The following is a 14,704-nucleotide window of genomic DNA, read 5'->3' on the forward strand; positions in this document are numbered from 1 at the left end:
GATTCAGACAAGGTATTTTCTTCAACAGCTCTTCTTGAAGGCAGGAATCTTGGAAGCCAGGATGAAGTGCATATACTAATATTTGCTCTGTAAATAAACACAGCTGGTACAATACAGCAATAGACAGTGTGGGAAAGACATGATATGGGCACTTCTGATCAGAGCAATGGAGGAACAGAAAATTAGTCAATACTTCACTTCCATGCAAGGCAGCTGTACCTCTAGGGATGACTTACAAAACGAGTCTACAGAAAAATGTTTTATTTTATGTCATTCAAAAGGTGGAGGTTTTTTGGTTTGTTTGTTTTTTAAAAGCCTTATTTTTATATTTAGAACAAAGTTAAAGTTTAGTCCTCCAAGAAAATTTGACCTTTCCCAAAATAAGTTCAGTTAACTGAATTTCACCGGTGATAACCAATCTTACCTTTCCTTGTTTGACAATATAGTAGGGATTGCTGCGTGAAAAACCAGCACTTTCAAGAAGATTCATCACATCGTTTTTCCTGCAAATAATATTTTACCAGTTAGTCAGCACAGGTTTCTTATTACTAAAACATGACAAAAGTGACAACTAAATGATTTAAGGAAAGCAATGCTATGACTAACATGCTACAAAGCTATATGTAATGTATGATTCACTGTCTCTCTCAAAGTCTGTGACAATCCCTGGTCATGTGTTAGAACTTGGGAAAATAAGAACACTAAAACAACAACAGAAGATATTAGAGTGTAAGGAAAAACGATGACAGCAAGCTAATGCAAGTATCATAGAATGATACATAGTTTAGGTTAACATTCTGCCTGTTTTTTCTTCATTTTCAGTTACTAAAAGCAAGTTCCTGAGAAAAGTATTATAAGGAACTTTTACAGACAATGTGCTATGGTAGTTTGTGGCACTAACCCAGTGACTGAAAAAAATGGGTGCCTTGCTTCTAAAAGTAAAGGACCACTGCACTAGCTTTTCAAATCTGAAGACTAAGATGTCTGCAAATTTTGCTAAGGTCATGAGTGAAAGTTGCCTTTTCATGGTCTTTTTGGTAAGCTACTTAGCCACATAACTCTTTGCCCCATTAACTGGGCAAGACTAGAAGCAGCCAGTTAAAGAAGCAGAGGTCTATAACAACAAATTCAAATCAAGAACAATTATAGAAAAAAAAAAAAAAAAAGAATACACAGTAGTTGCCTGTATCATGCCTGGCTCAAGCTAGTAAAGGCCATCCCTCACTTTCACAAGCACTAAAATCTATCCGTATTTAACTTAAATATGTCAACTTTTCTTTTTTTAATAAATAGGTGATCAGTTTCATCCCTGCACTCTGATCTCTTTAACTCTGGCAGAAAAGCTTGATTTCAGATGAAAGAAAAAAACCTGATGCTATTTACTATATTATTTAATCTTTCATAAGTAAATCTCATGAAGAAAAAATTAACAATCACTCCTACAAGCCATCTCTATTGGATCTAACATAGCAAAGTATCCTTTTTTGTCTTGACATGCAAGTTAGAACCTGTTTTGAAAAAAAAGTGCATGCTTGTGAAAATTCTCTCAAAACGAATCTTCTTCATAGAAAAACTGCCTTCAAAACTCTTATATGCAATCTGTACCAGGGTTTTTTTTCAACACCACCACTCATGCAATCCACCTGTATCCCATCTGTCGCTGGAAAAGGCATTAAATGTATAACCAGTTAGGGCTGGGAGACCAGGAATTACATTGTGCTGACTTACACCCTAAATAATTTCACTGACTTCAGACCATGTACCAGTACAGAATCCGGAGTGAAAGCAAGACCCTTGCCATTAAGGGAATGAAATGAAGACTAAATTACTGCATACAAGGTTGGTGTGTGCATACCATCTAAAATTCCTCAGATCCCACCTGCGTGACTGCTGGGGCAAATCTGTTGAACATCTGTATCCTGGACCCAAGGGACTCCAAGGCTCTCCACAGTTACCTGATCATCCACAGTTACCTGATCATTCAAACCAGGCAAAGGGCAGCCTCAGGTCTGGGACACTTGCCATACATTCAATTTAAGGTGCAATACAAACCAGTCACAAAGATGTTCCACATTAAACATAGAACACTTCTGTGGTTGGTTTTCAACTGTATTACGCCATAAATTGGCTGAACATGTGGCATGTTGCAACCTATTCTACATTTCACACAATTATTGTGCAATAACTATAATGTCTGCCAGGGCTTTGAGTTGTAACAATTATGTTTTTTAGTAAGTATATGTAGAATTAGCAGTCTAATGTTCCAAGCAGGAGATGGCTCCTACATGTTTAAATGTCTTAACCAATACCAATTTAATTTCTGAAAAAAGAATAAAATGGTTCTAAGTTTAGAAATAAACAATTTTTTATTTAAGATATTAATAGTGAGTCAACAGATAATCAAGTTCAACTCAGCTACTGTTCAAATATTACAGAAACTATAAAATAAATCTTTATTTGATACCAGGCTTTATTGGTATTAGAATAAATTAAATTGTAAGGGATACTAAAAAGGCGCATTATAACCAGCCTGCAATCCAATAACCCCAGGTAACCTCTACATTTTACCAGCTACATTCCATCACCAGATCAACTTTCCCCCTTTTCACCTCCACACCTGTCTCACCTATTATCTCCCACAACCTCTGATCCTCACTGCACACATCTGTTTTTTCACAGATCTCCATTTTGCACGTTGGCTTCTATTGCACCCAGGACACCAACAGACTCTCCCAACACCTGAAGAAGGGTGTTTGTGCCCAAAAGCTTGCAAAGAACAATTTTTCCAACTATTTAGTTGATCTAATAAAATATATCACATTTACTCAAAGAACGTTCTCTGCTCACGTCTGTAGACCACCACAGCTACAACAAATACCCACTAAAGAGGAACTCAGTTCAGTTAGAGGTGTTCACTGTCACCCATTCTGCATGACTCCACCAAACTTTACAATACTGGGTAGTCAGCTCATTTTGGGAAAAGAGAAGTACCTACGTCACCATTTTCTTGTCTAAGAAATATTGGTCCTTTTTGGCTCCAATGACTCTGCGAAGTGACACTTCTTCTTTATCAATCTTACAAGAAAAAAAAAAAATGACACAAAAAAGACAAATATAACCACTTGTGAGAGTTATCTACAATGTCAAGCTCATTTTCAGTATTTAGCATTTAGATAACAAGAAAGGGGAATCATTAATGAAAATTCAACCAACCAAGAGAACAAGAAATCAACAAGAATCTAAAGTGAAAAGATTTTCTGTATGAGTATACTTGTTCACTTACCGGTAACCTGTTGTCAGAGTTGTCAAAAATGATTTCCACAAAAGCTGAAATAACGCGTGGTCCTGTGCCTTCCTAAAAACAGAAAATATTTATCTTTAAAATAGTGCTTGGAAATTCTTAAGGATTTTTTTGGGCATTTTTCTGTTAAGGATTCAAGAATATATTCACATGTCACATTCGACAAACTTCAAAGTACATTTCTAAGAAGTGTACATAGAAGTGAGATATCAAAAAATCAATTTATGCTGTATCTTCTGCCTGTAATGCAGAATTTGTATAAGACGTAAAATAATTACCCTGTGCCAAAGAAGTATTATCCAATATAAATCTAGCCTCCACAGGGTGCACTCCCCAGAAAACACTACTAAAATGTCTGACAGTGCAGCAAAAGGAGGTTGTTCAATATTCTGAAATAAAATATGCATTACAGCAAAAGCTTTGTTATCCGGCACCCACAGTGAATGGATAACAAAATATGCTGGTTAACTGAGTGACCCAAACAGGTGTCTTTGCCTGTTCGGGCTGTTGCCTCTCCTGCTGCGTCCAGGGCATCGCTGACCCTCCTCCGGGCTCTGCAGGACAGGGAGAACAGGCCACGCGTAGCCCGCCATTCCTCAGCCTGTGGGGGCTTGGCAGTGCAGGCTGCTTTGCCCCAGGCTGTGGGGGCTTGGAGAAACCAGAAGTACCACGGGTGGCACTTCTGGTTTCACTTGATCTTACAAGCCAGCATGCCAGTTAATAGAACACAACGGCTTGTAACGTGCTGGTTAAGGAAGCTTTTACTTTATATTGTTATTTTGTAGTACTGTATCTTTCTAATTTGAGTTCATCAAGAAGTAAATGCCTGTTAATTAGAGGTGAACCAATATATCTGTCTGTATCGTATCGACACCAATAAAAGAAAAAATGACATTATCAGCAATCAGCCTTTTTTGCCTGATGTGACCAATAATGCCATCAATACATGCCATGCGCACGCGTGCAGCTGCAGCATGCACGCAGACAGGAATGCAGGTCGGGAGCTTGGAGAGCAGCATCCACCCATTACATCTGTGAGGGGTGGGGAGGGGGAAGTGGGAGGGGGCAGACTGAGGGCCCCGTGGTGAGGGAGGGAGTGGGGCTGGGGCAGGTAGGGCATGGGACAGTCACGGGCAGTTCATCCAGGGGGCATGGTGGGGGGGGAGTGTTTCGTGCTGCTGCGCACCCTCAGGGGAGGTACATGGGGCACGTGCCCCCCAGATCTGTGCGCAGGGTGAGGGCAAGCTGCCCGCTGTAGGCTCAGGGCCAAGGACTGTGCTGGCCCCTTCCTGGCATGGGGGCTGGGTCAGGGTTCCACTCAGGGTGGGTGGGCAGCAATGGCGGTGCTGGGAGTGGAGACTCCAGCAAATTTTGGGGTGGCCATAACCCCCCTCCAAGCACCGCCAACCGCCCCAAGCACAGCCCCTACCCAATCCCCCCCCTGCTGGGAATAGCTGAGCACAGCCCCTGGCCCCAAGCCCACAGCAGGTAGTCTGCCTTAGCCCACACACAAATCCAAGGGGCACATGCCCTCCATGCTTTTCCTTGGGGTGCGCAGTGGTGGGAACCGCTCCCCTTCCCCATGTCCCTGGACAAGTCACCCATGACTCCGTTCCACACTCTGCCCCAGCTGGGCAACACCTGCCCCTGCCCCACGCCCTCTCTCACTGTGAGGAGCCTCGATTTGCACCCCCCGGCCTACAAGCCAGACTCCGCTGGGCTGCATATCAGCAATCGGATCAGTATCATTCAATATGGCTGGTTAATAACTGGCCATCGGTATTGGCCACAAAAGATTCTTTATGGGTGCACCCCTACTGTTAATTGTAAAAGCTCTTTCAACTTTAGTTCAACATGAAGATGCATATAAATCATTTTTAAGTATTTTCACTTACATGCAATAAAGCCAGTCTCTGTTCTGGGCGAAGATGACTAAACTCATCACTGAGGACGAACTGAATTGCTACAATAAAAAGGTACAAAAAAAAGTATGTTTTCTTTTATGAATAGTACACAGCAGAGGCTAACAGGTGCACTTAAAAAAAAAAAATCAGTATATTACTGTAACACAGAAACATTACATCTATCTCAATTAGTGAAAACATTCCTCCCCACACACACACACACAAAGCTCTTGGGTTCCCGGTCATTTAGATTTGTCTACACAAAGCTGTCCAACTCACCTGGGGCCCCAGGCTAGATCCCAGCTTCTGTGGTTACAGTGGGGTAAGCAGCAGCAGTGGGCCAGGAAGTCATTTGCCATGGTGAAACAGTGGTGGGATAGCTGTCTACAGGGTGACCAAAGGCTGTTTCACAGCCCCGACTTTCCTGCCTGCTGAGGGCCATGCCTGCCAGGCCCCAGACTCCACAACAGGCCATGTTCCCAACTAGCCATACCCCCAACTTCTGGTTGCCTGGCAGGTGGGATGGAGCAGGTCCACAGGCCAGATCCAGCCCATGAGCCACACAGTTGAAATCTCTGGTTTACATTAGGGGTCATTCATAATAATGCCCCTTTATTGATACTGTTGGCATATGACCCACCAGGACTTACATGGTGTATTTAAATACCAGAGCACATTTAGTCCCAAATAAAGGTTAAAAGTCTAGAAGTTAAAAAGTGAACAATTGTTTTTTTAAAAAAAGCTTACTGCAATATAGAAATTTGAGAAAGCAGAAGTGGCACTATGGAAGGTGCCCTACATTGTCAGACCCACAAGTTACAGTCAAAACTAGCATAAGGGAAGGCTAGGGAAGAAAGAGAGCCTTCAAAGGTCCATAGAAAAGCAAACTGATGCCACATGAAATATTCTAGAGTTTGTTTTCAAGTGACACAGTGAACTGCAAATGCGAAAAAAGGGCATAAAACAGTTAAAAATCCTACATCTGCTTTTCAGTTTTCCACCACTTATTTATTTTTAAAGCTTTCTTGGCCCTTTTTCAAGTATAAGAGATCTACACAGACAAAGGAATCTATTCTCTTAGTGTAATTAAATGCATAACGTAAAAACTATTAAAAAAACACCTACAGTTCTTTAATCATCTAACAGGTGTGTCATAACATTAGGCAAAGAAATTTTAGAAAAAGCAACTGTTTTTATTTACTAAAAGAGAAGGAAAAAAGTTACTCACCATAGAAAAAGTTACTTTTTCCAGATCCATTTCTTCCCACTAAATATGAAAGTTAAGTTACAGATTTTTAAAAGCCGAAGTAAAACAAACTTAGGAGCAATAACATTTTTAAATTCTGTTCACAAAATTAAAGACTCCAAATTTAAACAAATCATTACCAGAGCAAGAGAGAATGGGCCTCCTGCCTAATATCCTGCCCTGCCCCTCTCCCCTCATACACGTCTGGGATTTACAAAACCTGTATCAGAATATTTTATCTTCTCTCACTGAATGTCAAATTAGCGTGCTTCAGCATCTATTTATAACAGGCCTAAAAGCATGTGAACATAAAGCTAAGATCGACTGTTCTTGTTTAAAATGATCACAAATGAACATAAACTTGTCCATTTAGGGTTCAACTAGACAAAGACAATCCAATCCAATCCCAGAGCCATAACCATGCTTTGGAAATTTTACTTTGGAGACAGGTAAGTCAAACTGATTTTTATCATCAATAACCCAGCAGAAAAGTAGCAACATATATGGCAGCAGAACTGCTAAAATATTGCAATCTGAATTAGGATTTCAAATACACTACTCTAATTGCATAACATTAATTTCTTGAAAACAAAATGAGATCATTGCTGGCTACCCAATGATTCTCTCAAGGAAGCCAATGTGCTTAGCAAACAAAGCCAAACACATCTAAAAGATACATTGACTATCAAGCCACAATCTTATACAGTTAACTGTAAATAATTAATACAACTGTGGTTTCACTGAAAAAGGCTAGTTAAAAAACCCAAAAATTTGTTTTCAATGCAAGTTAATACTACTGCCTTTATAAAATCCTATAGGAAAATCAAAGAGTCAAGGAAAAGACAAAGTTTAAATGCTCTAAAAAAAACCTCTAAAATAGAAAATGCATTTTTTAAAAAAAGTTTTATTTAGTATTACTCTATTCAGAACACTGCTGCAAGTACAAATATCAATATATTGTCAGGGCCCGATTCAAGCTGACCCTGCATAAGTATTTCTTTGCAATTGAGACAGTTCTTTTGGAGGAAATAAACAAGATCACTTAGTAATCGGAAGAACCTGGTATTTGCATCTCTTTGGAATATGTGCGTTAATTCACAGTTTAATGATACAGTTAACAATCATGCACATTTTGTTGGATATTGCAGTTTGACATTTTAATACAAAGTATCAAATACTGTTATAACAAAATGCTACTTTCTATATATTTCTTTAAAGTCAGTTTTAAGTAACAAAATATATAGCAGTACTAAGATACATTAGGAGTCACAGTGAATTTCAGCAAGAATCACCTGACATCCAATATATATACTGATATATCGAGGGCAGCTTATAGTAAGCAAAACAAAACTTAAGAGGGGAACTAGCATAAAACTACAGGTGTTAAAATAAAACTACAATCCACCAAACAGTATCTTAGACTAGCTTTGGTTATTAAATTCCTCCCCAGTTAGAAATGTTCTTCCAGTACTTCTGAAAGATGTCCAGGCTCTAGCTCTTTCATATATTCTACCGCCATGGTTTTGCAACAAGCCCTATGTACACAGAGCCCCACGCATTCATAGGGCTTCCCTGACTGCAACAGATCTTGGGACAGGTGAGGAGATATGCCAAAACAGATGATCGCTACAAGCCTGGAACCTTAAAAGATGCTGACATTTTGGCAACTATCTTAGTACTGAATGATTTCTGAAAGCAATTATTTTCCTATGTGGTACAAGAAGAAGGTGTCCTGTAATACACCACAAAACACAACTTCAGAGAAGTATCAGATTTTAAGTGTACTCAGTTGCCTGACATTTGAAAGGCTATCAAAAAAATCAAAAGACCTCTAATCTGAATCTTAATAAAATAATGACACGTTATTTCATATTATTGCATGTATACTGGAAGAACTCACCTATGACATTATGCTTTGAACTGAATGGATCCACAATTGTCTGATCTCTGTAACTTCGAAACCCCTGGATGATCACCTGATGGATAAAAGCATTTAAAACATTAAAAAAGAGCATCTAAGCTGTTTCAGGTAAGTATCATAGTTACCAGTTTTTAGATTGTAATGTAACTGAATATGTTTTATTAACAATATATTTGGTCTTTTCTTTCAGATTTGCTGCTATAAACAAGGTCCACTAAAAAAAAAAAAAAATGCCTACTCTCACCATAAGCAATAATACTGGTTTGGTTACATATGCCAGTACTTTCTTTCCCTTTACTCCAAATTTTACGTTTGGTTCCTAAAAAAACACCCCTAGAAATAATGAATGCTTCAAGGTTCATGTATTATTTGTATTTAATTAATGTCAGAAGGCCCCATTATACTAGGCATCTTACAAACCTGACAGAAAATGCTTCCGGTCTCAGAAAGATTACAGTCTAAATAGCCAAGACTCAAAAACAAATGGGGAAGGAAGAGGAAGACACCACAAATCATTCCCTAAAAGTCTGGTGCTTGTTAAAAGAGGGTAAAAGAATGAATTAACAAACTGAATTATATCATGGAAAACTGGTTTACACTAGCATCCTGTCATTTTGGATCCTTCACCCCGTTATAATTCCACTGTTATTGTGCAAAGGGAAGCAGCATATGACAATCAGCAAAATGCATACAGGATTTAAGAGGTTGTTGTCAGTTAAATGCATCAATGTCAACACTTTACTCAGAAATCAAATAATTTTACCCCTGTTGGATACTATATACATCTGCCTGTAATCATTTATAAAATAAATCAGATCAGTACTGGCAACTGCAGCTGTCTTAGCCACCAATTTTCTTTCCCCTCCACCCCATCCCCCGGACAGCTGATAACCAGGCTGCAATCTTTAAGAAACAGCATGCATGCCCTTCATTCATGGCAATGAAAATGTGTGCCACTTCCTCCTCTCTCATGGCACAGACAGAAGTGACAATTTTCACTTGATCTTGCCCCTGGAAAGTGCTTTACAGCCATGACCAAACACAAGTGCATAGCTGCAGAGAGCTTTAAAAGGGCCCAATTCCACAACAACCTGAGCCCGCATCACATGAGGGTTCAGATGAAGACACTCCAAAATGGATCACCTTCATTAATGTCTGTCTGCATGTGTCATGAGCAGGGGGAGTGAGGCAGGGAGGGAAGAAAATGATGGGAGTTTGGTCTGGGGTTTTTTCAGCCAGTGCTGGAGGGTGGGGCAGTTGGATTGGAGTCCCCCACCTCACAGCTGAGGGTGTCTGGCTTGGCCCAATGAGGTGCCATGACAGCTGGAGCAGGCAGCGCTGGGCCTGAGAGGTTGCCAGTCCCTCACATGGTGCACAGCCCCAGGGTGCTCCTGAGAGGTCATGGCAGAACAACAGCTCCAGCCTGGGAAGCCTCTGTTGCAGCCCTAATGGAGATCCCTGCTGTGCCACTGCCCCTCAGGAATGCCCTGGGGCCATGCTCACTGCATTAGGGGCCAGCAGTGACCCCTCAGACCCAACACTGCCTACTACAGCTGCCAGGGCACCTCCTCAAGCTGAGCCAGCCACACGCTCAACCCTGCCTTAAGGCTGGGCCAGGTCCCACATGACTTCAGCACCAAGGGTGAGAGGGGGAAGGACAAAATGCAGGCAGCAGGACTGGACACCCTTCCTCCCCCCGGGGACAAACCGGGGAGCCCCCAGCAGTGCAGAGGAGCCTTCCAGGTCCAGGCTGTGGCACAGGAAGCCTGTTGCTCTTCTCAGGCCCCACCGCTGCAGGGGTGGGGCTAGGCAGACCCACTTGCTGTCCAGTCTCGCTGCTGCGGCTACTATGGGAAAGTCCTACCTGACCTCCATAGGGAGCTCCACCCCTGTCTTCCCATGGCAGTGGGATCCAGGCATGGGAGAGGTTTGCAGCCCTGGCCCCGGCCCCTGGGGATGAGGGGAAGCCTTAGACTCCCTTAGTGACTGAGCCATGCCCACTGGCCCACACCCGCAGCTCCCCACTACTGACCTGGGGCCCACAAAGTGCCAGGCACATGATGAAAATACGGGGTGGAGACTGTTCCTGCCAGAGCTCACTAAATAGGTACACATACTATTGGTTAACCACTTAACCAATATAACTAGAGGAGGTTAAATACATATATTTAAATTGTATTAACATCCCTAATACACAGCTAAGATTCCCTGCCTTGCTAAAACACCATAACCAATACCACCAAGCTAACAAACTTGCAGAGGTGCAACAGAATAGAGCTCTTACACAAGAGATCCCCCAGAGTAAGTGGGAAATTGCCCAGAATAACCTACCTTCTGGGATCTCTCAGACAGGTAAGACAGACGGACAAAAGGTACACTTTTCTAATGATCACAGATGAAATCAGCATAGCACCAACATTATTTCCAAGGTAATTGGCAGGACTAAAATATTACGCATGGGCATATAATCTTCATTCTTTGCCACCAAAATAATCACTGCAACATATTTACTCTATTACATCCATGTCTAAAAATAAAACACCTGGATTAAAAGGAAAAAAAGAATTCCAGATTCTGTTGATTTGTTTAGTAAATGATCCTCCTTCAAAAATGAAAATTTCAGAAATGGGAAGGGAAATCTCTCAGCATGAACCAACCACTTACTTGAATAGCTTCTCTAAAAGAACTAGTTTTGCCAAGCACTGCTGAATGGCCAGTGAACTTAAAAATAGTGCCAGGACCTCTTTCTTTGCCTTTAGACAAGAGGAGCCTACATCTAATTCTTCACGGGACTCCCTGACAGCTCCAGATACTCAGTCACAGACAAGAGTTCACTATCAGTCTAGCATACCTGGATGAAATGCAATAATCCACACATGACAGTGATGTCATCTTTGAAGCAATCCGAAAACTGCAAATAGTCAGAAATATTTACTTCAGGCAAATTAATTAAGCTGGCTGTTTGCCATCTGGAATTTTTTTCTGATCCAGGCTCTATGGGCATTTTATACAAGCAAGTACCCAGCGCTGTGACACTTGTGGTTGTATAAGCGATGACATGCAGGTCAGCACTGAGAAAATGGCAGCAGCACACTTGTGAACACACTGGGCGTGCTTTAGTTTAAAAGCACCACTGTCATTTTCTGCTTGTTGACACGCATTTCACTGCCTATACACCTGTACGTGCCACAGCACAGTTCGCCTCGGCTTGTGTGCGGAATCGACTCTGCTCCAAAGCAGCGGATCTCTGGCACGTTGCGGGACAGAAAAGTACGTGTATAAACGCCCTATGGCATTTCATACTACAGCGACTTTTTACCACTCTCACAGACATAAAACTTCAAAGACCATGTCAGTCAGTTTCAGAATAAGACTTTTTCATCAGTGCCCTCTAAAATTGTTTCCTTTTACCTCCACAATCCTCAATAGTCTGATTGTTGCTACCTCCAACCAGCTTTTCACAGTATCACACTCTTCAAGCTTCAGGAAAGATTCTGTTTCTAGTAATATCTCTGATCTTGTTTCCTTTCAACGTCCACTGCATTCTTTTCACTTTGAGCTGCACACCCTCTTCCCGTTATCCCCACATCAGCTTCCACATCTAGGCTACCTTGCATCCTCTTTTGCACTTCAAACCCATTTCTTCCACAAGGACCACCTATGCTGGGTGCCTTAGCAAGTCTCCCCATATTCTTACACTACTCCTCTAGCCCAGGGGGAGCCCCATGGCCAAAATTTCCAGCTGAAACACAGGTAAAGATACTTCCACCCCTTCAGGCAGTGGTTGGGCCAAACCTCAACTGCAACTGCCATGGGCCCTGCAGGAAGTCGTGGCCTCTCCACCTGGCTCTGCGTGGCCACAGTTTGCTGGTCTGCAGTTAATTCTGGCCTGGCAGCTGACCAGGCCCAGCACCAAGATGTGGCCCAGAGGTTGGGAACCCCTTCTCTAGCCCACATGTGTACAACTATAACTCAAATTCTATTCTATTAATAAAACAGTGCCAATATTTGTTTCATTACTAGAATAAAGGCCATATAATGCAATGAGTAGGTAGCAAATTTAAAAATAACTAAAGAAAGTTCTTTTTCACACAGCGTGTAATTCAAGTGTGGAACTCACTGCCACAAGATTTTGCAGGAACTGACAGTTTAGCCAGATCCAAAAGGGGACTAGGCAAATTCTTGGACGAACAGTACATGGATAGTAACATACAACTACTAAAGTGGAAACTCTTTAGACCAGTTGTTCCCAAACTCTTGACAGATTGCGCACCACCAATTTAAAACACAACCATAAGTACCACCAGAAAATTTTTCAGTTCAACATTAAGTACCACCAGATAATTTTTGTCATAGAAAGTCATTATAATAAATCTGTTAACGTATACCACTGACAGGTTGTCTGCATATCACACTGGTGGTATGCGTACCAGATTGGGAACTGCTGCCTTAAACCTTAAATGCTGAAGGCTGCAAGTGGGAGGAACAGGGAGAAAAAAACCCCCTAGTCATAACTTGACAAAGTTCTTTGGGTAAATCTGGTATCTTTTCTTAGACCAATTTCTTTTGGAGTAGATTAGGCAAAGATGCTTTCTAATTTTTGCTGAAGCTCTCCTGCAGAGCTGCGAAGCCTACTTGGAGTTGCGTGTAGTAATCTCAGGATCGTAGATGTTTAGTCCTCATATACACAGGGGCGTGTGTGTGTGTACACAACTTTCCATAAACAGATATGGAAAGCTGTCTATATACACACACACACACACACACACACGTATGTATACATGTAGGGCCGCTTTTCCCCACGCTCAGCACCAGCTTGTAACCTGGCCGTGCTGCCAGCCTGGGCCCCACCGGCTCCAGCCTCACCTGTCAAGGCTGTGCGCAGCAGCGGTAGCTGCTGCCTCCCTGCTCGCCACGCTGCTGTTTGCTGCTGCTGCCTGCCCAGAGCACACACTGGGCAGCCCAGAGGTGGCAGTGGCCAGACAGAATGGCCTGCAGCCCACAGGCCATATTTTGCCCACCACTGATACAGGTGAATGGATATACAGGGGCGTGTGTGTGTAGATATATATCTATCTGTGGAAAGTTGTAAACATATATCTGTCTATATAGACAACTTTCCATAGATATATACACACACACACACACACACCCCCACACACACAAACAAGGGAATGGACATATGTGTGTGTATGTATTAGTGCATGTACAACTTTCCATATATGGATAGACAGATATGGAAAGTGGTCTATATACATACATAGGGGAATGGATAGCTCTCTGCGTGTGTTAGTGCGTGTACAACTGTCCGTTCAAATACAGATGTGGAAGTGTCCATGTCGACGTGGACAGACAAAGCACGAGGCCAAGCCCGCCCCCCCCTCGCGCGCGCGTCGCGGCGGAGCTCAGCCCCGGGGGTCCCGCAGCGCCCCGAGCACAGCGCGTCTCCACATGCACACGCGTGTCCGGCGGCGGGGTCCGCGGACAGACGTACTCCAGACATGAGCGCCCCCGCCGTCCACAACCGGACGGGGCGGGGGAGCACCGGCATTTGTTACCAGGAAAGGCCCGGCCCCGCCATGAGGGGACCCGGGCAGCACACCCGACGCCCCGATCCCGGCGGGGCAGGGCCCGGGGGCGGCGCGGGCCTCACCTGCTTGATGTACATGTCGCCTGCGGGGTCGGAGGCCACCGCCCCCACGCACGGCAGCACTCCAGGCCTGCCCCGCCGGCCCCTCACACAGACAAAATGGCGGCAGCACCGCCTCCCGCTCCGGCTCGGCGCGCACCACTCGGCGGGAGGGAGGGAGGGACGCGAGTAGAAGGCTCTCGAGTAGCGCCCACAATGCCGCGCGCGGCCGGGCTTCCCCCCCCCCGCGCGCTGGGAGAAGTGGTTCCGCCCACTGGAGGGCGGGTTGGGCGCCAAAGGCGAGTGCGGCCAGAGCGAGGCCGCGGGAAGGGGAGGGGCGGGGCCTGGGGGAGGGATGCCCTGTTGCCATGGCAACAGGCCTGGGCGCATCCTTGGGCACCTGCTTCCGCTCGCAGGGCCCGAGGGGCTGGGGTGTGCACCCATGCACCCAGTGCCCGCCCAGCTGGCCGAGGGGTTGCCAACCCTCCCTGGCGTCTCTGGGGATTGGGGACCGACCTCTGGGAGAGAAAGGAGAAAATAAATATTAAATGGTTGAATCCGGATGTGTGCGGACGTGCGGCGGGCTTTTTTTCAATGCAAGTCGCGCATCTTTGCTTTCCTGACGGCGAGTCTAGGCCCCAAATGATATTTGCGCGCATCCACGTTTTGCATCGGAGGTGCGTCGGCGTTTGGGAAACCTCCC

The 14,704-nt window shown here is 43.8% G+C and overlaps 1 protein-coding gene across 1 annotated transcript in view; it reads right to left on the reverse strand.

The window, feature by feature from the left end:
• The window catches only part of SMC3 (structural maintenance of chromosomes 3), a 43,649-nt gene extending 29,521 nt beyond the window's left edge, over positions 1-14,128 (reverse strand). The window contains exons 1-7 of the mRNA XM_019556024.1: positions 14,026-14,128; positions 8,352-8,427; positions 6,434-6,472; positions 5,197-5,264; positions 3,284-3,355; positions 2,996-3,075; positions 425-503 (exon numbers count right to left, since the gene is read on the reverse strand). Of these exons, the coding sequence (XP_019411569.1) occupies positions 425-503; positions 2,996-3,075; positions 3,284-3,355; positions 5,197-5,264; positions 6,434-6,472; positions 8,352-8,427; positions 14,026-14,040 (429 nt within the window). The 5' untranslated portion in view covers positions 14,041-14,128. The remainder of the gene's footprint in view (positions 1-424; positions 504-2,995; positions 3,076-3,283; positions 3,356-5,196; positions 5,265-6,433; positions 6,473-8,351; positions 8,428-14,025) is intronic.
• Positions 14,129-14,704: the final 576 nt, after the last annotated feature.

The sequence above is a fragment of the Crocodylus porosus genome, unplaced genomic scaffold (assembly GCF_001723895.1).
Source record: "Crocodylus porosus isolate Cpor-Errol unplaced genomic scaffold, CroPor_comp1, whole genome shotgun sequence".
In the NCBI taxonomy this organism is placed as follows: Eukaryota; Metazoa; Chordata; order Crocodylia; family Crocodylidae; genus Crocodylus; species Crocodylus porosus.